The following is a 26,697-nucleotide window of genomic DNA, read 5'->3' as shown; positions in this document are numbered from 1 at the left end:
ATCGTTCTCCCTCACAAACTTGTTTTTAGGTAGACGGTCAGACGATTGGCATTGTTATATTTTCAATGGGCACATGGTTGATTTATTAATTGCGGTTGCATTTAAAAAAAAAAATGGAAAAAATAATCGAACAAAAATTGGAAAAAAGCTCTTTCAAGCATGGTGGGATGGGGTTTGTTATAACCAGACTGGACAGAGCATATACTACCCAATGTCTCTTACTAGCGAATTAAACATTCTTTGGTCACCAGTAACAATTTTAGTAGATTTCTGTGTTCTAATGACTAACTGATATCCACCCTTAACTGAAGAAGTATCTAAGCCTCCTTGATTTCAACATTTAACTGTATTTGTATACCAGTGATATGTTATTTAGTTGTTTTCTTGTCAAATATACTCTACAATTTTGCTATTTTTTTTTTTTAGATCAAATCTCTTTTTCAATGCATAAAATGCTTGTTTCTCTTTTCTCCCCTTTTTGTGTTGATACACAAGTATAGATTTTATATTATAATAATTAATTTTTAATGTATTTATTACATTGTTGACTTCTATTGTAGAATATTTTTGGTCATTTCCTTTTTTCTGTTTAACAAACGGGGGGGAGAGGGGCGCGGGGGGAGGGGGGATTTCGAGAGACGACCAAGAGGGAAAATGAATTCTTTATTTCATTTTTCCTTGTGGCCGTCTCTTGGAATCCCCCCATGCCGGCCCCACCGCTCTTACCGAGGATAGATAGATAGATAGATAGATAGATAGATAGATAGATAATACAATAAAAGTTGCATAAATACATAAGCAAACACATGGAAGCAAAAGAGGCTCCTCTTTTTGAAAGAAGTGGTGTAGTAAAGCCTGCCCAACCGCTGCATCACTGTTCTATGTCCATTCCAGGTAATAATGCTGCATGAATTATATGCACACTCTTCCAAGTTGCAGCTTGACATATCTTCTCCACAGGGACTTCTGCAAACAAAGTAGTTGAGGTGGAAACTGCCCTAGTTAAGTGCACCCTGGTTTTCACTGTGAGGGGCTTGCTAACCTTTGAATGGCACAACTGGATTGCCACTGAAATTCATCAAACTATGATTGCCATTGTGACAGAAGCCCCTGACGAGTGTTTGCATCCGAGTTCAACAGTTGGTCAGTTCTCATGAGTTGTTTAGCGCAATGTAAGTAGAATTCTAGATATAATTTGATACCTAGCCAATGAATAGACCTCTCAGCCAGTGATGTTGGATTCAGGAAGAAAGTCCAAAATATTATAGGTTAATTGAGGCAAAATCTGAAGGAACCTTGGGAATACATCTTTGGATTGGTTCTCAGTAGTACTAAATTGCTGAGGCACAAGAAGATTCTTGAGCTGAAAAAGCCTGAATCTCCTCTACCCTCCTGGTCGGAGTTAGTGCTAGTCACAAGGAAACCTTCCATGTGAGAAATAGGAGATGTGCTCTGTGAATGGGTTCGAAGGAACTCTTCATGACTTGAGATAGAACTCTGTTCAGGTTCCAGTCTAGGGAAGGAGCCCTTACTGGAGAAAAAAAAATTCTGAATAATTCTTTCATGAACTGTTTGATGATTCTGCAAGAGCAGTAAGAGAAAATGAGCATTCATATCTTGATATTGCTGCAAGCCGTACCTTAACAGATGCATGTACCAACCGTAACTGAGCTAGTGAGAGGAGATAGAGTACTACCTGTCAGATTATGCTAGTAGAGGATGTAGGTTGAATTTCTCGCACATTAGGCAGAAACGTTTCCATCACAGTTTACATGTCTTTATCGTGGCTTCTGCCTTGACTTCGAGAGAATACACCTGCATTCCTGAGGGACGTTGAGATCTTTGAATTCATGGAATTTAGGAGCTGTGCGTATAAGAGGAGAGAAGTCGGGTCAGGATGAAGGACCTGGCCTTAGTTCATCATCAAAAGTTTACCAGATCTTGGAAGGTGAATGTAGTTTTATTCCGATATCAAGAGAAGCTCCAGGAACCAAGGCTGTGTGGGCCACCTGGGGGCTATCAGGAAGAGACGACACAGCTCTGCTTCCCTTTTTCTGAGTACCTTTGGTATTAAAGGTATGGGGGAGGGGGGTAAGCATAGTTCCCGGATAATCTGTTGAAAGGCATTTCCCCATGATCCTGGATGTGGATGCCAACTTGCATAGAATTGCCATTTGCTGGTTTAGTTTGTTCCAAAGAGATCTAGAGATGACTTGGCCCAGAATGAGAAGATTATAGTTAGCGCCTAATGATCAAACTTCCATTCGTGGAGGCTGTTTAATTGCATGCTAGTGATATTGTCTGTACGAACTAACACCAAAGACTCTGCTATCATTTGCAGGAAAGCTTGGAGACGGGTTAGATGGCTTTGAGCTCAAGGCAATTGATTTGTATGACCTTTTGGAACGGAGACCAATTTTCTTGAATTTGCAGGTTCTGTAGATGACCACCTCAGCTCTCCAGGGAGGCATCTGTAGTCATTACGAAGCGAGGTATTTGAGGTTAGAACTTGATGTCCTCTGACAGGTGGGAGGTCTGGGACCACCAGGCTAGAGCTTCTATCATACCTGTGTGAAGATCACCAGACCCTTGAATGATTCTTTTGTTTGAATCTATTGTTTTGTAGCAGTTCCTGCAAGGCTTCCATTTACAGGCGTGCAAGAGGGATCATATTGATCGCGAAAGACCTGATGTCCAGAGGCTAACTGAACTGATGAACAGATTTTTTTTTTTTTTAAGTTTGAGAGCCAGTTCCTAGAGCATTCGTTGCTTGTCTTGGAATACAAAGTCTTTGCCAGTATCTAGTGTTGCAGCCCAGGAACAGCATCTTTTTGGATGTTAGAGTTGATGATCTTTGATAATTCACAAAGAGACCTAGTTTGTGAAACAACTTTAGGCCAGCATCTGTGGCCTTTGAAGCTTCAATGTCGTCAGTGCTTTAATCACCCAGTTGTTGATGTAGGGGAATATATGATGACCATCCTTTCTGAAAAAAGCTGCCACAGGGCTAGGCAGTAGGTAAAAATGCAGGAAGCTGATTTGAAGCTAAATGGGAGAACTTTGATGCAGGGGTGGGAATGCGGAAGTATGAATCATGTAAATTCACAACAGACATATGGTGACTGAGAGGGTGACCACGCAACAGTATTGCTTCCAGAAATACTTGTTTAATTTCATGAGGTCTATGATTGATTGCCACTCCTCTGTGTCTATGATGAAAAATCACAAATAGAAGCCCGTTCCTTGCTGAGAATGTGGGCCTCTCTCTATGGAACCTTTGGTTAGCGTAGCTAGCACTCCCTTTCGAAACAGATGGAGATGATGTGGATGCCCTCATTTTGGTGGAGTGGTGGGCGGAAGCTGGGTGAATTCAGACGTCCGACCATGTATGATGAAATCCAGGACTTATTTGTCCAATGCCATTTTCCGTCACAGATGACATTTTGGAATTGTTTCTCCCACAGGATGGCGTAAGCAGCACCAGAACGGAGTCACTGTAGGTAAGCTAGCTTATGGGCTACTGAGAGGATTGCTAAGTCCGATACCTATGGTGTCCTCCTTGATACAGATATGTGCCTATTTCGTGGGTCCCTTTAAAGGGTGCTTCTTTTAAAAATGTAATGTGCCAAAAGATCTTGCGGTATCTAAGTCAGCCTTGACTGCTTGCACGGGGTCATCGACATGTTTGCCAAACAAAACATTGCCATGGTAAGGTAAAAATATTAGCTAGATTTGCACTTCAGCCTCTAAATGTTGTGGCATTGAACCAACCTTGGCGCCTAAGGGCCGCTGACCCTGCTAGTTGTGGGAAACCTACTGAAGCTATATCTATAGAGCAATCAGTATTTTCTGATGAAGGTATTTCGCACCCCAAGAATCTTTTTTGTTAATGCCCCTTCTTTCTTCTGGTACAAATTCTATGTATATGGCAATGTCTGACTACATCTGGTGGCTATTCCTGTCCTGTATTCCCAGTGAATAGGCAGCCCGTACAGTAGTACCAGGGATAGTTGAGAACATCTCCTAGCTTGTTAGGTGGTGTTATGAGTCACAGGGTTTTCCATAATTGTAATTCCTCCTGGATATATCAACAATTGGAATTGGTCTCACAGCTTTTCTATTTAAAATGATAATGAGAACAAACTGATTGTTTATTTGCTATTGGAAGTTATAAGTGGTTGGCCACTCGTTTCCTAAGGGTATGGAAACCACCTGGTGGGGGAATCCACCGGTTGTGGGCCTTGCTGGCCTTCTCTCTATCATCACTAGATGTAAACAGGTCATTCCCAGGAAGCATGGTAATACTGGACACTGGGCCAGTCTTTAAGTGGCAGGAGCATTGGAGGATGCAGACATATCGGGCACAATGTGATCTTGAAGGCTCGGGAAAGCGTTTGTAGTAATTCTGCAACATGCCCTGTAGGTCTAGTGCTAGAGCTACATGGACCTGACCCAGGCTCTGAAGTTGGAGGCGGAGCGAAGTGGTAAAATTGCTCCACATGTTGCCTCTTCATATATTGCTGACTGTTATAGACATGCTTATATAAGCTCCCTTAATTCTTGACATTAAATTATTCTGGATTAGGTCTCTTTTATTCTTGTAGATGACTACCGTGCTTTTGTCGTTTGGATTGTCATCGAGATTGTAGTCAATGAGGCGGATGTAAACGACTAGGCTGACGTCAACAATGTTTGTAGTTGAAAAGGCCTTTGTTGAAGACAAGGTAGTTTTAGACAAAGCAGTAGGAGAAGAGGCCGTGGGAGAAGGATGAGGCCGTGGGAGAAGGATGAGGCCGTGGGAAAAGGATGAGGCCGTGGGAAAAGGATGAGGCCGTGGGAGAAGGATGAGGCCGTGGGAGAAGGAGGAGGCTGTGGGAGAAGGAGGAGGCCGTGGGAGAAGGAGGAGGCCGTGGGAGAAGGAGGAGGCCGTGGGAGAAGGAGGAGGCCGTGGGAGAAGGAGGAGGCCGTGGGAGAAGGAGGAGGCCGTGGGAGAAGGAGGAGGCCGTGGGAGAAGGAGGAGGCCGTGGGAGAAGGAGGAGGCCGTGGGAGAAGGAGGAGGCCGTGGGAGAAGGAGGAGGCCGTGGGAGAAGGAGGAGGCCGTGGGAGAAGGAGGAGGCCGTGGGAGAAGGAGGAGGCCGTGGGAGAAGGAGGAGGCCGTGGGAGAAGGAGGAGGCCGTGGGAGAAGGAGGAGGCCGTGGGAGAAGGAGGAGGCCGTGGGAGAAGGAGGAGGCCGTGGGAGAAGGAGGAGGCCGTGGGAGATGAGGCCGTGGGAGATGAGGCCGTGGGAGATGAGGCCGTGGGAGATGAGGCCGTGGGAGATGAGGCCGTGGGAGATGAGGCCGTGGGAGATGAGGCCGTGGGAGATGAGGCCGTGGGAGATGAGGCCGTGGGAGATGAGGCCGTGGGAGATGAGGTAACTGTAGATGAGGCCGTCGTAGACGAGGCTGTCGTAGATGACAGTCATAGATGAGGCTGTCATTGATGACTGTAGTAGATGAGGGTGTCGTCGACAACCGTCGCAGAGGAGGCATCATAGACCATGATAGATGAGGCTGTCAATGACTATGCCGTGGTTAGTTAGGCCATTCGTAGGTGGGACCATTCGTAGGTGGGGCCATACGTACGATGAGGCCATCATGGATGACCATCAGGCAATGCCATCGTAGATGAAGCCATCATAGACGGGCCGTTACAGGTAAGGCAGTAATAGTTGACATTGTTGTGGTTGTCGATGTTATCATTATTGTTGTTAATGATGATTTTGACAGCAGTTTTGCTGTAGATACCTCATTGTCGGGTTATGAGGATTTCTCTAGTGTCAGGGCTGAAGACGGAGTTGTAGGGTCTGCCTGTGAGGACGTTTTTTCCAATTTTCTACCTCTCTCTCTCTCTGAGAAGTGCCTTCCTAAGACTCATGGAAAGTCTTTTTTCTGGCTTTTCTGCTTGCCTTCTGGAGACCCTTAGCGCAACCTCTCCCTTTGACCTCTCCTGTGAGGTGAAGAAATCATTACTGTCCTCATCAGAAGTGACAGATTTAATTTTCTGTAGTCCCAATAATAGCCTCATTTCTCTGAATAAGCGCGCTAATCCTCTCAAAAATGGACAATGGAAATGCATTATTCTTGGGCACTGACAAGTATCAGATGGCCAAATTGCAGTCAGTGCAGAATGGCGCAGCGCGACTACTACTCAACATCCCTAAATATCATTCTATTTCCAATAGCATCAGGCTTCTCCACTGGCTTCTGACACAACAACGTGTAGAATTCAAGGCACTTTGCCTGGTACACAAGGCACGGTATGGTGGGGGAGCCTTGGCTATTTCTATGGTACTCCCCTAAACGAAATCTCAGATCAGCCAACACTGGATCGGTCCAGGTTCCTAAAATTCGGAAAGCAAGATGGAGAGGCAGAGGCCTATCACATCTAGCTGCTACATTGTGGAAGAGGCTGGCGACCGCCATCAGGTTGCAGCCAAATAGGCTCCAGTTAAGGAAAATGATCAAGACTTGGCTATTTCCCCCCAAAGAAACCCCATGGCTCGCCTGTACATCACAGGTCACACTCCTCAGCGCCAAGACGCCTCGGCATTTGCACACTTTATAAAACTACTACTTACTGAACTTGAGAGTTTATGAGGAAAAGGTTAGAAATAATTTGTAGTCCATTACCTTGTTTTCTACTACTCTGACATATTAGTGCCAGGTTCAGAGAAATGAAACATGAAATATAATCGAAAAAGAAGTTATTGCTGAAGAAACTGAGCAGAGCTCAGGGAGAATCCCTTCACACAAAGTGCGGTAGAAAATCTGAGGGACTCTGCCTCTGTTGGGAGTGTTCAAGAGGGTCTAGAGTTTGGTCCTTTTTTTAAATGGACATAGGCTATTAAATTGTTTTTTTCATTGCCATTTTAGCCTATGATAGTGATACATACTGTTTTATTATGACACCGTGGGACTCTCACTTAAATGACGGGGAATGATTGAAGCATGTGAAACTATGACGGATTCAATACTGAATGGGTGGAGGTGAGGATGGTCACTAACTAACTGATGATACTGGCCACGACTCGCCATATACAATGCAAGTATTTTTTAACAAAAACACATTATGCAACAGATTCATAGATGTTCTGTTTTCTGTAAAGTACATTTATTAACTATGTTTTTCAAATTTTTTACCAAATTGGAACAGAAAGCCAGCCAGGTATTGATGAAGTTGTATTTTAAACAAAAAAAAGTATGAAATTTATGAAGGCAGGTTTCTTGAACAAAAGAAAGTCATGCATGTCCAAACACGCACACAGGAAAATGTCAAAAAAGTCTTACAACTAGGTGCGGAAAAACCTCATCACTCCCAGTGTTGAAGGAAATGTCAGTTTATTAACTGCTGTAGGTACTTACCATTAACAGCTTGCTGTCCTCTTTGCTTCTTTTTTTCCAGATAGCTGCTTGTTTCAATCAAACAATCTGGGGTTTATATAGCCCACTACTCACCCGTGAGGGTCTCAAGGCGCTTGTTTATCAAACGTTGGCAAAGTCAACGAGTCTGGCCAAGCGTATAAAGCTTATTTTTATTTATTTATTCTAAATAAACAAATGTGGTATGAAAATAAATGGCAATCATTAAAACCGTTTTAAGGAGCGGCTCGGCAGCCATGGCACTGACATCTACTCCTTTTTGTGTGGTTGTACATATTCTGTTGTGCAAAATGCCTTCACTCACAGTGAAGAAAGCCAATGGATGAAGTGGACTGACCCATTCATTGCCCCATGCTGTATGTTGTGGTAGGGGAAAACAAAATGTGAATGACACTCGAACAGACCCGATGTCCCTCTGTACGTATTTTCACTAGGATTTTATGTATCTTTTATTAAGTTGGGTTTTTTGTTGTTTGTTTTTTTTAAGAAAATACGAGGCTAAAAAAGGATATTGAAATGAAAACCTTTTAGAAAGCCACCGATCGCAGCGATTTTTAAAACCTGAACTTCCATCATGATACAATTAATTGTGGGTTGAAACAGAGGATGATCAACTCACGAGTAGTAGAACAATTTGTGAATTTGAACATAGCCGTCCAAATAAAAAGGTTCCAAGCATTTTAAAGTATTTCTAAACACTATAGCTTATTTAAAAATACAAACACAAATGGCCCCAGGGAACTAACAAGGCCAAGCATGCTCAACTTTTTTTTTTTTTTTTAAATATGTCTGGCGTTTCCCTTTTACAGTATGCAGCTCTTAAATAATTCAAGCGCTCAGGCGGTCTGGACAGTGAATCATCAGAGATGTACATTTTCTGCATCTCAAGAGAGTCTGCCGTGCACTGGCAGCAGCTTCCAGACTGAAGATTATGTCTTATTTGTTGCTCAAAGAGATCGCTGACCCAAAGTGAACTAAGTTAATGCAAGATGCATTTTTTCGAAGAGTTCCTTACATTTTCAATTATCGGAGTCTAGATGTACGCGAGTTTTAATCAGCCTTTTCCTTTTTAGGATAGACACTATGCTGAAGCAGTGCTTGCTATTGTTTTACAGGCCCAAGTATGCATATTGGTAGAGTCTTTGTTACTGTACTGAACAGTGGAATTCATCAGCAAGATGTAAATATTAATAAAAATAAACAGAACACTGCCCAACAGCAGACAAAGCTTAGTAGCTGTCATTTACAGAAGCCACGTGTCCATACATCTGCTTCCCGTTTATAGGAGGGAGAAAAACATAGGAGATGCTTTGCATTCTGTATATAAACATCTCAAATCAAAATATGCAAGCAACACATTTGGCTCAATCACAAATGACGAGATTTTTCTAACTACTATAAATAAGGTAGTGATGAAAATTATAAACCAATATTTTGCTGGAGGTGGGTGTCCATGTAGGTGAACTCGGTGGTCACCTAGAGAACCAAGTTAGTTGCTTAATCTAGTTCGAAAGGCAAAAATATAGAGTTAAAAAAAATTAAGAAAATGAAGTAAAAATATATATGGGGGTCAACTATATGGATCACCTAGGGGCACAGCCTTCTGGCAGATAGTCAAAGGGTGCCCCTGTGTAGGTGCATGTCATTTTATTAGCATCTCATGGCCTAAAAGCATAACACAACAATAAAAACAATTATAGCAGCATGTAAATATTTTAATCAACGGTTAGATTAAAATGTTTTCAAAAGAGGGGGAGCTGTACTTTTGTACACAAAAATGTGGTGATCTGGCTTTTACCCTTCAGCCATAAATGTTTCTCTCTCATTGGCTTTTGGAGCAAGATAGACTTGTTATGTTAAGCTATAAAATAATTTGCGTCCTCATACTCGAAGAATGATAGCTGGGTTCCATATGCAAGTACCAGACCAGCAATGCATAATAAGACGCTGCCTTACTGGTGGAGGAAGCAGCAACTGATAATACTGTATGCTTCAACTGGAAGAAAGTGAGCGGCTAAAAGACACGCTGGCATAAAGCAGCTTTAAAAAGAAGGCCGCAGGGGACTTACTCAAGATGCTCTAAACCCTTCAGTCTCCTCGTTACCAATTTCTTTTTTATTTAAATGAATTACTCCTTACAGGTGAGGCCTAGCAGCCCTCAGACTATGATGTACTGCAGTTACTTTCGTTTGGACATTATGTCAATTCCAACATTAGCGCAAGCAGCGATCATAATGGGCGCCATATTAAATCTGGTGTCCAGGGCGTTGCTGGGCTTATGACAAGTCCAAGCACTTGGGGCCTGATTGTAATTCTGAGGCAGGAGGTGGAAATGTATGTTCAGTTAACATCATCCCATCAATACTTGGCTATGAATTAAATATGTGGACCGTCACCTAGCTCTGGCAACTGCAAGGACAGATCGACGTAATGGATGTCTCTCCCTCGGCCGTCTCTCCAACGCACTGCATCCAGACCTCCATGTTTAACTCCAGCAGGGTCGATGAGGGCATTTTCAGCCATTCTGATTAACCCAATCAGGATAGCTTAAGCAGAATAATAAGCACGCTTCAAGTCATGCCCCAGGCATCACCCTTCGACTCTCAGGTCACAATTGAACCTCCTTTCTCTGCCCGACTCAGTGGGGCAGGTGGGCTCGGTTTCCACGCCCATACTCTGCATCAGAGGAAGCCTTCTCACTCACACACGTTTCCCCTTTGCAAAATCATCAGCTTGCATTTCAGCTGGAAAGCAATAACACAATATGCCTATACCAAAGTAAAAAGTACTTTGTAAATAATAGCTATGAACGCTCGGATATGTCACACTGGGAATACCCCTAATGGCCCAAGTAAAAAAAGTTTGGGAAACATATAATTTTTCAACATTTGCTCAAGAAACTACTGCTAGAATAATTTGGAAGTCAAGTGCCAATAAAGTATTTCATAACATTTTAGATTCTCACATCCATCTTCACAATAAACTGAACAACAATAATGTTGGTGTTTATAGGTCATAGGACAGAGTTAACAGACCTGCACAGCTTTCACACCAAGGAGCACTGGGTAAAACCTGGTCCTAAAGCTTCCTGCCTAAAATTCCTAAAACATCGCCTGCATTTATTGCAAAAGTTTCTCCCACCGAGGAGTCGTTAATATGGAAGGAAGTTCTAGCATATGTTGACTCCTAAAACCAATTGAAATCTACTGCCAAGCCCATCTCAGTGAAGAAGCTCACCTGTGGATGCACATACGTTTTGGGGCACCTTTTGATTTACAGTGGCAGGCCTGCAGTTTCAAGATCAAAAAGTTGGAATCCTTGAAATTCTTTGGGTGGCCCCACACAGTCCTCCTATTCATTTTTGCTACAAGACCAGCAATATTTTGCTTACGAGCACATTTTCCGCATGAAAACCAGAATTTCCAAAGATCCCTGACTTGTGTACTCTCACTCTTCAGCAAAGAAACACAGCATAGATTACACAACTTACCAACACGGTGACACACTGCAGTCAGAGAAACCTAAACTAAACACTGTTGGCATTCCAGATCAGACAAAGGAGACTCGCACAACTCCCTCGAGGTGTCCTTAGCCATTAAGCAGCTTAAAAACAGACTACGTACAATAGTACAACTGTGAAAGAAAAACCTAGCAGAGCACGCCCAAACGCACTGTGATAAGGGGTCATAACAGCTGCCAACATACCCTACGGCCTTAATTTAGAAACATAAACAGCAATGTGCAATGAGTTTGATTCTCTTATCACGGGCTACTATAAGGGAGGTAATAAAGTCTCCAGAAACCATAACCCAAATCCATTGCAGGTTTAGAACTTTGACAAAACAAACAAAAACAAGCACTGGCATAGCCAATAGGTCTCGCCTTTGGGACCTTATAAGTGTTTAGTTATCCAGCACAATATACTTGGTGCAACAACATCAAGTGTTGCATGGCTAAACACTTATAAGGTCCCAAAGGCGAGACCTATTGGCTATGCCAATGCTTGTTTAAATTAGCTTTATTAAATTAACTTTAGGTAATGGATATTTCTTGTGTCTTTACTTCAGGCGTGGAGTTAGATGGTGTTTTATTTTTTGTCTACTTGGTATAGTTGTTTTTATAAAGTTCTTAAGTGACTTTATACCATTGAAACTGCCTGCATTTTGCGTGACTGGTCAGGTGGTGATTTCTTTTGTCTCCTTCACAAAATTATTAATAAAATCCATAGCACAATTGAAAGAATATTCTTAAAAAAAATCACTGCTAAATTAGTCACATCCACGAACGTTTTTTAAATTAAACTGTTTTATTGCACGGTATATGGTGGCCATAATTAAGTGACAGCCTGTTTTCTCTTTTCTTTTTCTAGCATGTATTGCAATAAAGAAAATGTAAAAAATCTACTAAACGCTAAGCCCATGCAGAGGCGTTGCCATCAACCGTGCAGCAGGTGCAGTGGCACACAGAGTGCCTCTACACCCCGATTATTGTTTTGATTTACCACCCAAACAGCGGTCAGTGGGCCTACTTTCCATGCTTTCACTAGGGCCCATGGCACTCTTGCTATCTGCAATGAGCTGCAGCACACGCTTTTGCAGTGCCCATGTGTGATCTGAGGCCGAAAGAAAACAGGCTAGCAAAGCTTAGGAATCTAAAAACGTAAAGATGGGCAGACTACTTAAAGGCCGCCAGCCTGATAGATGTTAGCTGTCCTTGCATTCATTGTCGTCGGCCCCAACATATGCATTGCTGTTCTAAAAAAAAAAAAAACAAACGCTCGTTACATTACGTTAAATTATGTTAGGTTCTGCTACGTTATATCATCCTTACTACATTTTGCTTAGGTGTGCGAGGTTAATATGCTATGCCAAGTTATGTTGTGATATCAGAAGTTGTTTTATGGTGTTCAAGGCAATGCTATGGTAAGAAAAACATTCCTGCGCTATGCTATGACTTTAGCGTGGATAAGAATATTCTGTGCAGCACTATGCTATGGTATGCTTGTGTAGGGTATTTGCAGCTACGGTCAGGCTCTGAGAAAAAGTCCTGTCCAGACGCTCAGGGATGCTTGTAGGTTGTCACTAAGTGGTATGTCACTGAACTCTAACTCGTTGTAAGATAAAGTATTTGTAAAAATGCTGGATTATAAATTTGACACTATGTCACCAATACTACGTGCTAATGCTGCGAAGAAGTCTTCGAAGCACCCTTCTGTGTTTTCACAAGAGTTACATGTATTCGAATCGTGATACAGCAGGAACTTCCATTAACAAACGCGGTCCGGCCGCAAAAGTGACAAGTATTGGCTGCGATTTCGCAAGACGCGCGTCCGCGAGACGCGCTCTGAGGAGGGGGAGGGGTGAGCAAGACAGAGGCAGAGCGAGGCGCGCGCGCGGGAGAGCGAGAGGAAAGCCATATGGCGCCTCTGCTCGTAAGCGCGCGCCCGCGCACATGCACGCAAGCTGTAGCATTTTTTTAAGCCCTTACTAAAAGTCTCGCCAGACCAGCACATGCGCTGGGTCAGGCGAGACCTAAAAAGGACATGTACTACTTTAAAGTTTGCCAGCGTTTTCTCTTGAGAAGAGAGAGAACCAGCTTTAAGTATAAGGCTTTGGAAGTAGTTTTGAAAATAAAATACTGTAAAACAGGCCGAGATACATTTTAAAACAGGACAGGTTTTCACCTGCGCAGCTCCACAAAAGAAGTTATAGCAGATAACTAAGAGTTAAAAATATTAATAATAATAATAAATAAAGATGACTAACCTCAATGTTCAAAGTGATTGGATAACCTATTGGAGAAGAAATCTGCAAGTGCTAAATTCCATTTCTCACAGAAGCTGTAAATGATGACCCATTTAAATTCTTTGCATGGAGAGTCTTGCTAGGTCTGGATTTTGACAGCAGAACTGTCAAGCACACCTATAGTCTCTAATAAACGTAAAATGGACTTTGGGTGCATTGTTTGGCTCGGAGTTTCCCGATACTCATTCTAGACACTTTCACATTTTAGGATATACACTTTTATAATTTAGTATCAGAGTTACTGTAGGTACATATTCTGGTCCCCGTTCCTCTTTCCAATTCAGCGGGTCCTACTACCATACCAATAAGTGAATGCGCTCAATCGCCCACCGTACGCCGGACCTGTGTATGGAAGAGGAGTCTCCACGCTGAATAGGAGTAGCGATTGAGCGCCGCCATTACTGTCTATTACTCGAGGTCCTTGGACTTACCATGGGTGTGGACTCAAACACATAGAAGGACAACTTTTTGATTTTGAAAGATTGGGCGATTGAGCGCATTCACTTATTGGTATGGTAGTAGGACCCGCTGAATTGGAAAGAGGAACGTCTTGCTTTCCTTCCACTGAACACATTAGACTAACACACCTGAAAACAATGATCTATAGGGGAAAGCTTCAGGACCAGAAAATGCCCCTAATGGCATGGTGTGAGTACGTCATCCTACACGTGATGCAGCCTTGCTCGCTTCTTTGTACTCCCTCTACACCCTTCCCTCTACTCCCCCTGGTAGTCCTCAGCACACCACGGTGTTTCCTTTGGACATAGTGGGTGCTTACTGAGCCCCCCTCTAGCAGTGCTCTGCAGAGGGCAGAAGTCTGAACACACCACACAATCCTCAGAGGAGGGGTAAACCACAGGCAGAAGAAAATTTTTGGGGCAGATGTGCAGGAAGGTCACAGAGGAAAAAAAGTGCACCTTTACTGTACTTGGCATATTGTTACTCTGCCATGCATACAAAAACTGAAAAATGCAAGACAAGGTCTGGTGAGCAGAACAAAGGCACTGACTGTTAGTTCAAATAAATAAGAAACGCATACATCCACATGGGCAATCTGCAGAAATACAACAGGGAACCTGACCTACAATAACAAAAACTGTGGCTCCAGAACTATTTAACTAGGGCATAAATAGGCAGAGATGGTACATGGTAGTTGCCCTAGACTTTGGTTTAATTGCATTTGCAGACTTCTGACATTTGTATCTATGATTGTACAGTTCACAAACACTGTGGCTGTAGTCAGATAAAGCATAACATTCTGTAAGAGCCTGAATATTCCAGTTCAGAGAGCGAGATGTCGTTGAAAAAGGTCATCCCTAAGGTGTCTGTACACTTAAGGGGATGGGCTCTCCCCAATACATCATCTGAATTCTGTAGTGAATTTCCGACCATGGTAGATTAAAATTGAAACCAGAGAGTATCTAGAACTTCTCTATTAATGAAATTAAGGTCTCACGACTGTGAGGTAACAGAAGGATGACTTCATTTGAAAAATAACCTAACTTTCAAATTCACAGCACAGCTCTCCGTCTTATGCAGTTCAATGAGTATTTCGAGTGGTTGAATCAATACTTAAGAGACACAACAAGACATCTATCTACTCCATTATGAAATACTGAAATATGCAGAGGGCAGAACATACAACTTTAATTCGCTGCATAATTTATTCACATGGGTAAAAGAAAAATATTTTTGGGCCTAAAAAAAACATTGCAATAGAAGTCCCTGGTACTTAATGGTACTACTTTGTGTGTGGATGTGCTCCTTGTGAAAGGGCGGAATGTCATCACTCTTAGTGAAGTCAGCCAATGACTGAAGCGGGTTGACCCACTGCCCCATGCATGAGGAAGAAAACAGAGCATGGAAATACAGATAAATCTGAGAAGAGGGCTGGCGGAACATCCCTATATTTTTATACATATTATTCTGGTAAAATGAAAAGGCCTTGGCTACCCCCATGCCTAAAAATTAGCTGTGGCTCAAAACTGGCACACTAGCTTAGGCCGGAAGCCTTTCGACCCAGACTCAGCCGGTATTAAATTTGCTGCATTAATTCAATTAAATTTTTAAGCGGGTGGAGTATGTTCTGCATATATTTGTTCTTCATTTATTCTGCAAGAAAGGCAGTTCAGAAAAATTGGTTTTATTACGAAGGATATTGTACTATTGCTTGGTAAACGTGTAACCGTAGTGCATCTCTGTACCATCAGCCCACCTCGATCTCTAAACAGCCTATTAATTTCACATCCTGAGTTGCCCAGTGATATCGCAGTGACAAAACCTCAGTGTGACTCACATGTTTTATATTTACACAAACAGAATAACTCGTCCACCTTCAATACAGTTTTCCTATTTAGTAGACGAACACCTACTGGGACATCTCACACACAGTGTTGCTCTTTAGTTTGAATCCAGTTATTATTGAATGGGTTAAATCAGAGAGGCCATGTAAGGAAAAAGGTTTACTGGACAAGTACTTTGTTCATTGAAAGCAGTGTTACAAGTACGTCCTGTAGGAAAGTGCCCCTTTTTGACATGGCCACCCCCACTTTTTGCCTGGTATCTGATGCAATTTTAACAGACGGGCACAGGGTTGCTGCTATCCAGGTACCCAGTGCCAGATCTCTTTCCCTAAAACCGTACAAAAGTTCCCCTAATTGGCAATACCTTTAGTACCCCATGTCTGCATCAAGTCTCGACAATCCTGACCAGTGACTCGTCCAGCAGCTGATCAGCTTCCAAAAACCCTGGGAGAATGCTATCCCTTCGCAAATTGCCAGCAATCTCTCTTGGATTAGAGGAGCTATTACCCTGCAGTCTGCAGGCACCGAAGAGCAAAGTCCAGTCCATCAGCCAGCCCAACGCCGTAGCAACCCAGGAAGAGGTACCTGTGCTACTTAAGGTCACCAGGACCAACCGGAGCTGCAAGGACCAATACCCTGGGTACCGGACCCCTTGCAGCACACAAAAAACATGAGACGCCACTCCGGACTCCAATACCGAGCAGCCATTGAGGGACATCAGCAGCGCATAGACCCACTTTCAGAGTGGGCCGCTGTGCTCATTTTTGCACCATCAACCGGCGAAACCTAAGACAGCAAGGCCCAAAGACGCACAGGCCCCAGCCAACCTTTTCACTCTGCACCTGAGTGCCCCAGCCCGGGTACTGACAAACCGACTGTACTCCCTTGTTCCCAGGACCCTTGAGACTCGAGCCCCTCGTTGGGAACTCTCGGACTTGCCCCCAAGTCCCCCTCTGGAGCCTGTTTTTAGGTGGCTTTCCTTCTTTCCACCGGTGTAGCGTGCACAGCTACTAACTAGACCAGCACCTCTGCAACTGGACGCCCCAGGGCAGGTAACAAATAACTGCTGATGGTACTTTGAACCTTGGCCACCTACAACCCTAAGACCCGAAGGAGATCCCCAGAAACAGATTGCAAATAATTGTATGCAACATATGCCTTTTCTGCAATAGGGACGCATTACTGCGTAAAGACGCATGATATTGAACTCTTTTGCTAACCTGTAAAAAGGCATAACAGCAAAAGTACTTACTTGATAACGAAGTTCTTGGTATCAAAATTTACATAAAAATACTACTTATTTTTCTAATTTGGTCTCGGAGTTATCCTCAAGTGTGTCTCTCATTTATTGCCTCTGTGAGTACAACAACTGCTTAGCACTACCCTCTGATACGCCTAACTGCTCACCCACAGTACCACAAAAGATCATTTTGGATATCATTTGTGCCTCTGTAAACCAAGTGGGGTTTGCTGGACTCTTTATACAGTGCACTTCGTTCTGGTCTACTATGAAAGAGCCAGCTTCCTACATCCCCAAATAAACTTAGAAACAACCTTTCAACGCAACACTGTACAAAACATTAGCCACTTCTGACCAACATGATAACTTAATCTGCTCAGTTTAATGTAGAACATTCAAAGTTACAAATACCATTAAAACATCACATTTTTTAAACTCTAGCAATGGTGAGTAACAGTTGAAATTATTGAGCAATTAAACCTACTGAATGTAGTTTTATTTTCTAATTGTAATGTGTTGTCCTATTTTCTGAAGTAAATTAATTTACCTAAAAGGAATAATGATTTTAATAGAATTTTGACAGACATTTACTGCAGTAATACAGAAGGGAAGGCCGTGTTTATTTCCACTGCACTTCATACTGGTAAATATCCTATTTCTGACCAGTCGAAATTTTCATAGCTGCGGAAATTGGGCCATAAGGGTAGACAACGTTGCCTAGAAATACACAGCTTTCTCAAGTGAGGAAACTGGCATTGCAACTGCGGTGCAGATTCGTCTCAAATCAGGCAATTACACCCGTAGCTTTTTAGTGGCCCAAAACTCACATGGGGCCAATAAGTACAGATCACTCATAGCTTTCCGTGTCATTCTATCAACTGTACCAGATTCACCAGGAAGACACTGAAACATGAGCAATAGGCAATGAAACTATGACCACCAGACTTGTGCTCGTGCAGCAGAGGATGCTGGGAGAAAGCGGGCGCTGGTGGACACAGAAATGACATCGTAGATGCACCCAGATCAAGAGGTGCCCAGGGAATCAAGTAGCTTCAAAAAGTGGCCATTACAGCTGTACGACGATATGCTTTTACTGCAAGCTATGAAAAGCATCGGAAACTATGGAAAGGACTAAAAGAATTAGAACTATATAATAACAAAAAATCGACGTATGAGAAGTCAAGTGCTACTTCTTTAACTTCTGGCTCAAGCTACAACCTTCATAAATTTAAACGAACAACGATACTTCGCTCAAGTTGTGTTTTCCACAGGTGTTGTTACCAACCTTTTTTTAAAAAAATGAAATCGGCTCCCAGTGCTGAACCACAACAGGCATATAGGAATTTAGTTACACTGGGTATACTAGTTCCTGCTTTAATTATACGTTCTGGATGAAATAATGAGTTTTTATAAACAGGAGGCCAGGTGAAGAGACCCAATCACATTCTATGTTGCCAAAGGGCACGAGAACAGAAGATCTTTCAAACTTAGCCTTGTTTCAATAATGAACACTTTTAGGTCTAGGATTATTCTTATTTTAAATATACATAAAGGGTATTTTGGCATCATCCAGAGCAGTATTTCTTTGCAATACACGAGGGACTATTTTACATCTCACTGAATCACCATACCTTAAATGCCTTATCTCATACATGCAGTCTACAAAAAACAATCATTTGTGTTTTCTTTTTTTCCCCTGCAGCAGCCTTTTTTTTTTATTTCAATCAGGAAGCAAGTGCAAAACAACCATGCATGTAGATATATGTTTAGACAAACACACACAGACACGTACGCGTAATCCTGCAGGCTAAAGCAAGCATTGGCAAACCCAATAGGTCTGGCTTTACTGTGATAACACACATACCTACATACATGCATGCACTATAAAGCCAGATATATTGGTTTTGTAAATGTTTGTTTACTAACACAATCTATTTAATACATTTTGCTACTCAAAAAGAAAATGTTGGGAACTAGTATGTACTACTTGTGCTTCTAAATAAATAGGACATTGAGCTACCATATTATGCTTCTCCTCTAACATGGGAGACAGTGGATGCCCTCCGATAGGTCTAAAACTACAACAGGTGTGCAAGGGTGTGTGATTCGAAACACTCGACAAGTGACAGAAAAGAAAATCACTTACCTTGCGCTTGCCGCATTAGCGATCTGGTGAGTGCAAGGTAAGAGGTTTTATTTCGTTTTTTATTTTATTTTCTCTATTCCGTCATCTGTCGACTTCCCCCCACTCTGTCTCACCGCTCTTACCTGTACCGCCGTGCCCATTACTGAATCCTTCCACTACTTGCTTTGTGAGGAGCTACTTTTTTGTGGTTAAGGCCTCCAAGAGTGTCATACATAAGCGAAGGTATATTGTTAGCTTGCAGACTACGGATATATTTATACGGCGCACCAGAGGAGAAATCACGAATAGTGAGCTTGATGCCCTTGCAGTTGAAGCAAATACTTGATCTCATCTCTGTTCATTGCCCTGAAGAAGTCCTATATGAGGACGAAACGCGTCGGCTGTACTATATGTGGAGTCATTAGAACTGGACTCTCCTTTATTAATCTACACAAAATGAAACTGGAATAAAAAGAAATAACCAAAGAATTACTTGTTTTGGAAATATTTGTCCGGTTGGACTATACTATGCAATGTGGTGCACCTTCGCTTATATATGACATTGTTAAGTTCCTGTTGGAACAAGCACTGTGACAGTGGGTGCTATTCAGTGTGCACACAGACCCTTGGAAGTATAGAAAGGGAAAATATCACTGGAGTGATACTAGGTTAGGTGCTGACATTCAGAAGGTTCCACTGTTGTTTCTTACTGTTTATGCCTCTAAGAGTGTGTAGTCCAGCTGTTTCCCTAGTGTGCTTCTCTTCTCATCTTTGCTGCAATGGTCTAGCTGTTCATCACAGTGTGCCGCTCAAGGGAAGGGAGAATGTCTCTCCGAGGTGAACACACAAAGGCCGGTCCTTCTCCAAAGCAACCAGATTACCAGCTACACTGCTCAACTTTACACCCAACGCGCCAGACTATCTTTTCTTTTGAAATGCTGACATTGAGACAGCCATATATAGACGGAAAGGTAAAAGAAGACGCGAAAGGGGCTTGAAAATATGGACCCCACTTACACTCTGGCGAGACTTACAAATTTGATTTATTATCATTGCTGTTATGGATCTTTCTTTCTTTTTTTCTTTTTATTGTTCTAACTGTTTTTTTATTGGTGAGGTATGGTATATACATATATTTTGTAAAAGATTTTCCCTTAATGTTTGTTTTTTTAAAAATGATAATCATAATGTAATGTTCATGATATTAATGTACAATATGTTAACCTGTCCGGGGGGGGGGGGGGGGGGGGGGGGGGGAGTAAACAGATAAAAAAAAGAAATTAATAAAAATATGTAAATAAAAAAAAATGAAATGCTGACAATCAGTTCATTTTTTTCTAGACAGTGACGCCTCTGTCTAATGTGAGGTATTTATTTCCACTGCGGCCACTTTACTCGTCCCGATTCCAGACGTTAGCCCATTATAAACTTTAAAGCCCTTTTTGGCTACTGGAGGTCACATCTGTCCCCCCACCAAGTGAGAGGACACCAGGACCAACCGGAGCTGCACAGGACAAATATAGCTAATTTTCACACATTATTTTTCCCCGCAGGGAATTACAATGTGCTTGTTACAACGACCGCGTTGTAACCACGCATACCATTACCCCACAAGTCGTGACATCGACTTGCGAAGGGAGGGCGCTAGATGTTTGAATAGTATAATTTACTATTCCAACTCCAGTCTGTGCGGACAGTAGGGAAGGTGTTGGATTTTAAATCCAACACCTTCTCCCCCCTCTGCAAGTCGTTGTTCCGACTTGCGGAGTAATGGTATGTGTGGTTGTAATGATCGCATTGTAATTCCCTGCGGGCAAAACCTTTTGTGGTAAACGTTGTTTACTGCACAGGACTAATACCCGTATTTTTGGTTGATGAGTAGCTGTTCACAATAGGTCTGACCATTGGGACATACTGGCTTTGTCAGTAGTTGTTAGCTATGCTGTACAGCATGTCCAATGCTGTGCAGCACGGTTAGATTATAAAAAAAAAATCCTATCACAGATTTTTGAAGGTTCACACACCTACAAAATGACACAGCGGCTTTTTTTCTTTTTATTTGCTTACAACTTTGGATCAGCAAATAAAAAGAGAAAAAAAGTGTGAAATATCCAAGACGTATTATTAGCTTACCTTGGGTGTATAGCTCGCCGCTTGCTTACCATTGGTTGGCTTCAGTGTTACTCCAACTTACTTGCATCTCATTTCTGATCATTTGTGGACTTTTCTTACTCTTGTTGAGTTGTCCCTCCTTAGTACATGGATGCATTACTGTGTCCATTCACCTGCTTGCTTTTTCGGGCGCTACTTTTTTCTTTTGTTTAAGCACTGTAAGAGAGTATGTGTTTTCCGGCTGTATCCCTAGTGTGCTTCTCTTCCCCGCTCCATGCTGCTCTCTCACCCGTGTGCTTCTCCCCACCCTACTTCGTGAAGCGATTGCCCTTTGTGTTTCCACCCACCCGCATTTCTTTTTCGCCCAGGTACTTCTGTCCCCTTCTAGCTTCAAATGTACTTTCACCCATTTTATTTTCACCCCTGCTCTCTGTATTCCATATTCATCTCAGGCGTTTGCTCCACTAGCGCCCACTGTGATGCTTCAGCCCTAGGCCCACCCTCCGTGTTGACCCCATGCTCCACTATCACAACAACAAAAAATCATGTGTTTTTTTTTTATATTTGCCGATCCGAATTGGATTGGTAAATAAAAAAAATAAAAAGTGGGTGCATCATTTCGTAAGTGTGTGCTTTCAAAATGATGCATTAGCCTTGTTTTTAGGTTTTGCCTGCACAGCGCTTGCGTTGTTCCTATAGAAATCTATTGTTTTTAATATAAATGTAAAAGGGACTTACATCCCACCTTCTCTCTTTCCTGGCTTCTCATTGGTTTCTGTGCGTGCCACTTACCTTTCCTCCATTTCTATTGGCTGTAGCATAGTTTCAATCATTTACCAATGCTTGTTCCTCATCTGCTTCTCTTATCAGTTTCCCGCCGCCAGAATACTGTTCACATCCACTTTGGTGGAACTATATTCACATAAAGTTTTGCCTTTTACTATTGCAGCATGTTTATATAACAATTTATCACCCAGGGAGATTAAATGATTTGCATAGAATCAAAGGATGTTGCGCGGCGCCGCTGAGACTCGAACCGGGATCCCCAGTATCACTAGTACCAAACCAGTTCCCAAAGTTACTAGTACCTCACCAGTTCCCAAAGTTAATCACTGAATCACTGAACTTTATCCACAGACCAATTCCACCAGGTTTGATCTGCTGAAATGTGCGCTAGGAAAAACTAGTTTTGCAATACCACATGTGAAATTAATGCACTACTTGTAGTATCAATTTACCGGTATTGCAAAGCAAACCAGAATAAAGGTCTAAAAGCAGTAGTTAAACTGTGCTGGTGGGCACCACCAGCACTTATTTCATGAGACCTGGACTCTGCCATCCCCCTTGCTGCCTTGTAGGGTCAGCAGGTGCCTTTATTGACAATCAGCCAGAAGATTCTGTCCTGTTTTTATTTCCACATAGCAGAAATAGGAGTACAGCCAATGCTTGCGATATTCCACCCTTCAACATGATTGGGAGGCCCTTCTTCTATTTCCACAAATCACAATAGAAATAAAAGAAGAACTATTGTTCTCCCTCCCTGAAGGGGTTCATCCTGCAAGGCAAGATCTGGCAGCACAACCGAAGGATGATTAGCTGCGAGGCAGTCGAAAGCGCCAGGCCAGTAATGCATTGCAGCTGTTGCCAGGACCTGACGCACCAAATCGGAGTAAGATAAAACCTCCCTAGCCCACACCCCTCTGGCCTAGCAGTGGGCTGCTCCTCCTGGAGCTTTGAGCCCAATAAGCAGGTTGGTTTCCAGAGACAAATCGTAAACCAGCACTTTTTCTTTAACCCGACAGGCACTGCCTAAAAGAGTTAAACCGATTCCTCCGCTTTCAACTGCACACAGCGTGTGCCCAAAAAGTAGCACTCAAAGTCCGGCTTACAAATTATTTCATTCCTAAAGCGTGCTCCAGACTCCTTGCTTTTATTCTATGCCCGTTATACTGCAATGACGTGGATGCCCACGCCTCCCCAACAACCGGATGTTCTGCTGAGTGAATATTTCACCAGATATCGCCTCTATTAAGCCTGCAAGAAAATATAGGAGCAGATGGACTACATAAACAAGTGACACAATGGTGAAAAGTATACTTCCATGCATCGTTTAGAAAAGTCCTTTTAAAGTGCGAGCATTATCTCTAGCAAACACTCCACGCTTCCCTCGACGCACAGTGAAGAGAGAGAACAGGGTGCAGCGCAGTTACCTGGAAAGCAGGTGGTGAGGTGCTCCATCAGTGCTTCTTGGGTGACTGGCTTCCGTGAAGAGTTCATAGCCGAGATGGCCAAACAGAGGATTTCCCCGAGTGGAATGAACTGGGATTGACTGATGGGAGACATGCTGATTGGCGATACATCACCTGCACACAGAACAAAAAGAGAGGCACATTAACATTGAAGATTCACCGACCTTCCATTGCACTACACCCTCCCCGCAATGCACCAGGGCTCTTCTGCCGAGTCCTATGCCAGAACTGCAGTAATGTTTTATTTTTATGCGATATAGAGCGAGGGAGGTAAAATGGGGTGCGAGTGTCAGTGAGTGGAAGAGAACTCCGTGAAACCTCCATTTCGCCGGGTTTTAAAATAATGTGCCACATTCTAAAACGCAGAGATGTGCTGAAATGTGCAGCTTAAAACGAACATTTCTATGAAAACTCCTGTGTAGGCCCGATCCTTAGAAAACAGCATCAATGGATGTATCCATCCATCAACAGACAATCTGTTTATATTATATACATACACACATATTATCTACTGGCGGTCGCCAGTAGATAGTTATAGTTAGGACCCTGTTTCCATAGGAAATCCGCAACATTCTATTTGGAATAACTTTGGCGCCGGTCGATGAATCCTCGCGAAATTTTCAAAATAGGTGGGGCGCTACGCTCCGCTCCTACCCTGAAAGTCTCGGGGGGATTCGTCAAGCGGGGGCTGAGAAAAAAGGGGGGTCCCAAAACGCGTTTTTCCCATGCATTTTTCCATAGGACCTTTAGACACAGCTACAGCCCGAACGGCTGAACAGAGTTACTTGAAATTTGGCAGAGAGGTAGTCCTCAGGTCAAGGAAGTGCCTTTTGTAGGTCTGGTGTAAATCTGTTCAGTAGTTCCTGAGAAAATAGCATTTAAATCAATATATATATGTGGGCGGAGCCTAACCACACATCTCATCCTGAGATCTGATTGGCTGTCAGCACTTCATCCAAGAAGTGTTGGCAGCCATCTTGGGACCAATATACATGATAGCACCTCATTAAAAAGCATTGCAGTTAATAGAAGGTTTTAAGACTTTAGTTACATTATAAATCATTTGTTGATGGTACCATACTCATTTTAGGAATTGTGGTATGTTCTAAGGTGATTTCACCATGTGAAAAAGCCTTCTGCTGGGATATCATGATTGAGAGAAAAATATTTTCTCATGCTTTTACCACAGAGGTTTGGAAGGTGATCTATAAGCTAAACTGAGAGCTTATTTTCTGTAAATTCACATTATCTTTCTCAGTCATGTGAGAATGAAGTCTGACATTCTCAGTAAAACATGTACATCCAACAAGGGCAGAGACTGTCAGTTGATTCCTTTGTGTTCTACTGCAGCTTTCCAGAGTGTTCCAAAGAACTACTAGAGCGCTAACCGTCCAACTTATGATAAATGTATGGCACACCTGAAGCCATCTTGCTTGGATTAAAGTGGTAACTCTTAAAACATTTAATTTAAAAAGGAACAAAATGAGGGGGTTCATTTTTCCATAAAAAGTATGATTAGTGCTGCAGAAAGAAAAATTAGGGCACATTTTGAGTGACTTCTCAAATCCTCTTCTATTTCATTAAAAAATTCTGACATGCAGACTGAAACATGCACTTTCAATACCAGCAGCAGTTTTCCCTGGTGAGCAGTAGCTTTACTACAGTGATCTAATGAGCAAAAAGAGTGCTAACATTCTGATTTTATGGCAAATGTGTGACACATTTGAATGCCTTCTTGATGGAATCAAAGTAAAAAACTGAAAGTATTTCCTACTGAGGAGACTGCAGTAAATGAGGAAATTAGGAAACTTCATAACAAATAAGTCTCCCAAGATGGCCACCAGAGACAAAAGAGCCCAAATGTAGCCCAAATATCACCCAGATGTAGCCCAAGTATAGCCCAATGACAGAATGTCCAAGAATGTTCTTAAAAACAACTAGAGCACTTACTGTCTTCATTATGACAAAAGTATGGCACACCTGAAGCCATCTTGATTGGAATAAACTGGTAACACTTAAAACATTTAATTTAAAAAGGAACACAATGAGGGGGTTCATTTTGCCATAGAAATTATGATTAATGCTGAAGAAAGAAAATGAGGGCACATTTTGAGTGACTTCTCAAATCCTCTTCTATTTCATTAAAAAATTCTGACATGCAGACTGAAACATGCACTTTTAATACCAGGAGCAGACTTCCATGGTGAACAGTAGTTTTACTACAGTGATCTAATGAGCAACTAGAGTGCTAACACTCAGAATTTATGGCAAATGTGTGACATATCTGAATACCTTCATGATGGAATCAAAGTAAAAAACTGAAAGCATTTCCGACTGAGGAGACTGCAGTACATGAGGAAATTAGGAAACTTCATAACAAATAAATCTCCCAAGATGGCCACCGGAGACGAAAGAGCCCAAATGTAGCCCAAAATCACCCAGATATAGCCCAAATATAGCCCAATGACAGAAGTGTCCAAAACACTTATTATTTTGTGTTTTTGCAGTGTTATATAGTGCAGACTTGTCAGGTATTGGAGTGCTTTACATGAGCATTGGTTACATCACACAAGAACAAATTCATTTTGGTTGTAGACATGGGGAGACTAAGTGATTTGACCAGAATCACAGAATGTCGAGCTGAAGCAGAAACTTCAACCTGGTTCCCCAGTTGCAAAGTCTGCAGTTCTGGAAGTAACACCACATCCTCTCCCCTAAGTGCAACATTTAATCAAGTTGTCAACTAGATAAAAAAACATAAAGATAACAAATAATTTAAAAGTGCTTTGTCGCTATTTGAAAACTCAGAAAATATGTCCTTATTTTAGTCTTTTAGAGCACTAACCATAATTTTGAAGCCAATAAGACCCTCTCATATATGTAATTTCTAAAGGAATGCTCTAGGTATTACAGTTTTGATTACATTAAGATGATGTCAGGCGTTCCACACTTTTGTAATAAATATAGAATGTTAGCAATCTAGTTGTTCATTAGGATACTGTTGAGAGGCAGAGGCCAGGGGCACGGACTCTGAAAATTGAAGGCAGGTAGGAGGGTGCAAAGGCAACAATTTAACCACACTGAGCAGGCAGGAAGGGCCGTGGAAGCACAACAGACTATGGAGGGCAGTGGAAAGGGGGGCAGGGGCAACAAACCAACAATACAGGACTTGCAAGAGAGGCTGTTGGAGGGAAGATCTATTACGGGTCAAGGAAGCTAGGGGCGGTCCCCAGAGCCCCGGCAGCCACCACAGAACTGAGCAGGAGAGTGAGTCAGGGACAAAAGGGGCACCTTAATTTGAGCCGGGGTGCCTAGGAACGCTTGCTCCAAAAATGAAGAAAACAGACATATGAGACATGGAATTGGAGGCAGAATACAATGGCAGTTTAATGAGAAGATGCAACTTCAAAGAAACCGCAGAATAGAGACATAAAGTACAAAAT

General features: G+C 42.4%; 1 protein-coding gene across 7 annotated transcripts in view; it reads right to left on the bottom strand.

Moving 5' to 3' along the window:
- The window catches only part of STOX2 (storkhead box 2), a 591,130-nt gene that overhangs the window by 59,536 nt on the left and 504,897 nt on the right, over positions 1-26,697 (bottom strand). For all 7 annotated transcript variants that reach the window (XR_014978164.1, XM_085641892.1, XM_085641894.1 and 4 more), the window contains exon 2: positions 23,216-23,368. Coding sequence is in view for 6 of the 7 variants with exons in the window: in XM_085641892.1 (XP_085498018.1) it covers positions 23,216-23,368 (153 nt within the window). In the remaining variant the exon portion in view is untranslated. The remainder of the gene's footprint in view (positions 1-23,215; positions 23,369-26,697) is intronic.

Source organism: Triturus cristatus, chromosome 2_2 (genome assembly GCF_964204655.1).
Source record: "Triturus cristatus chromosome 2_2, aTriCri1.1, whole genome shotgun sequence".
Lineage (NCBI taxonomy): Eukaryota > Metazoa > Chordata > Amphibia > Caudata > Salamandridae > Triturus > Triturus cristatus.
The sequence above is the reverse complement of the archived record's forward strand: the minus strand, read 5'-3'. Positions and strand labels throughout refer to the sequence as shown.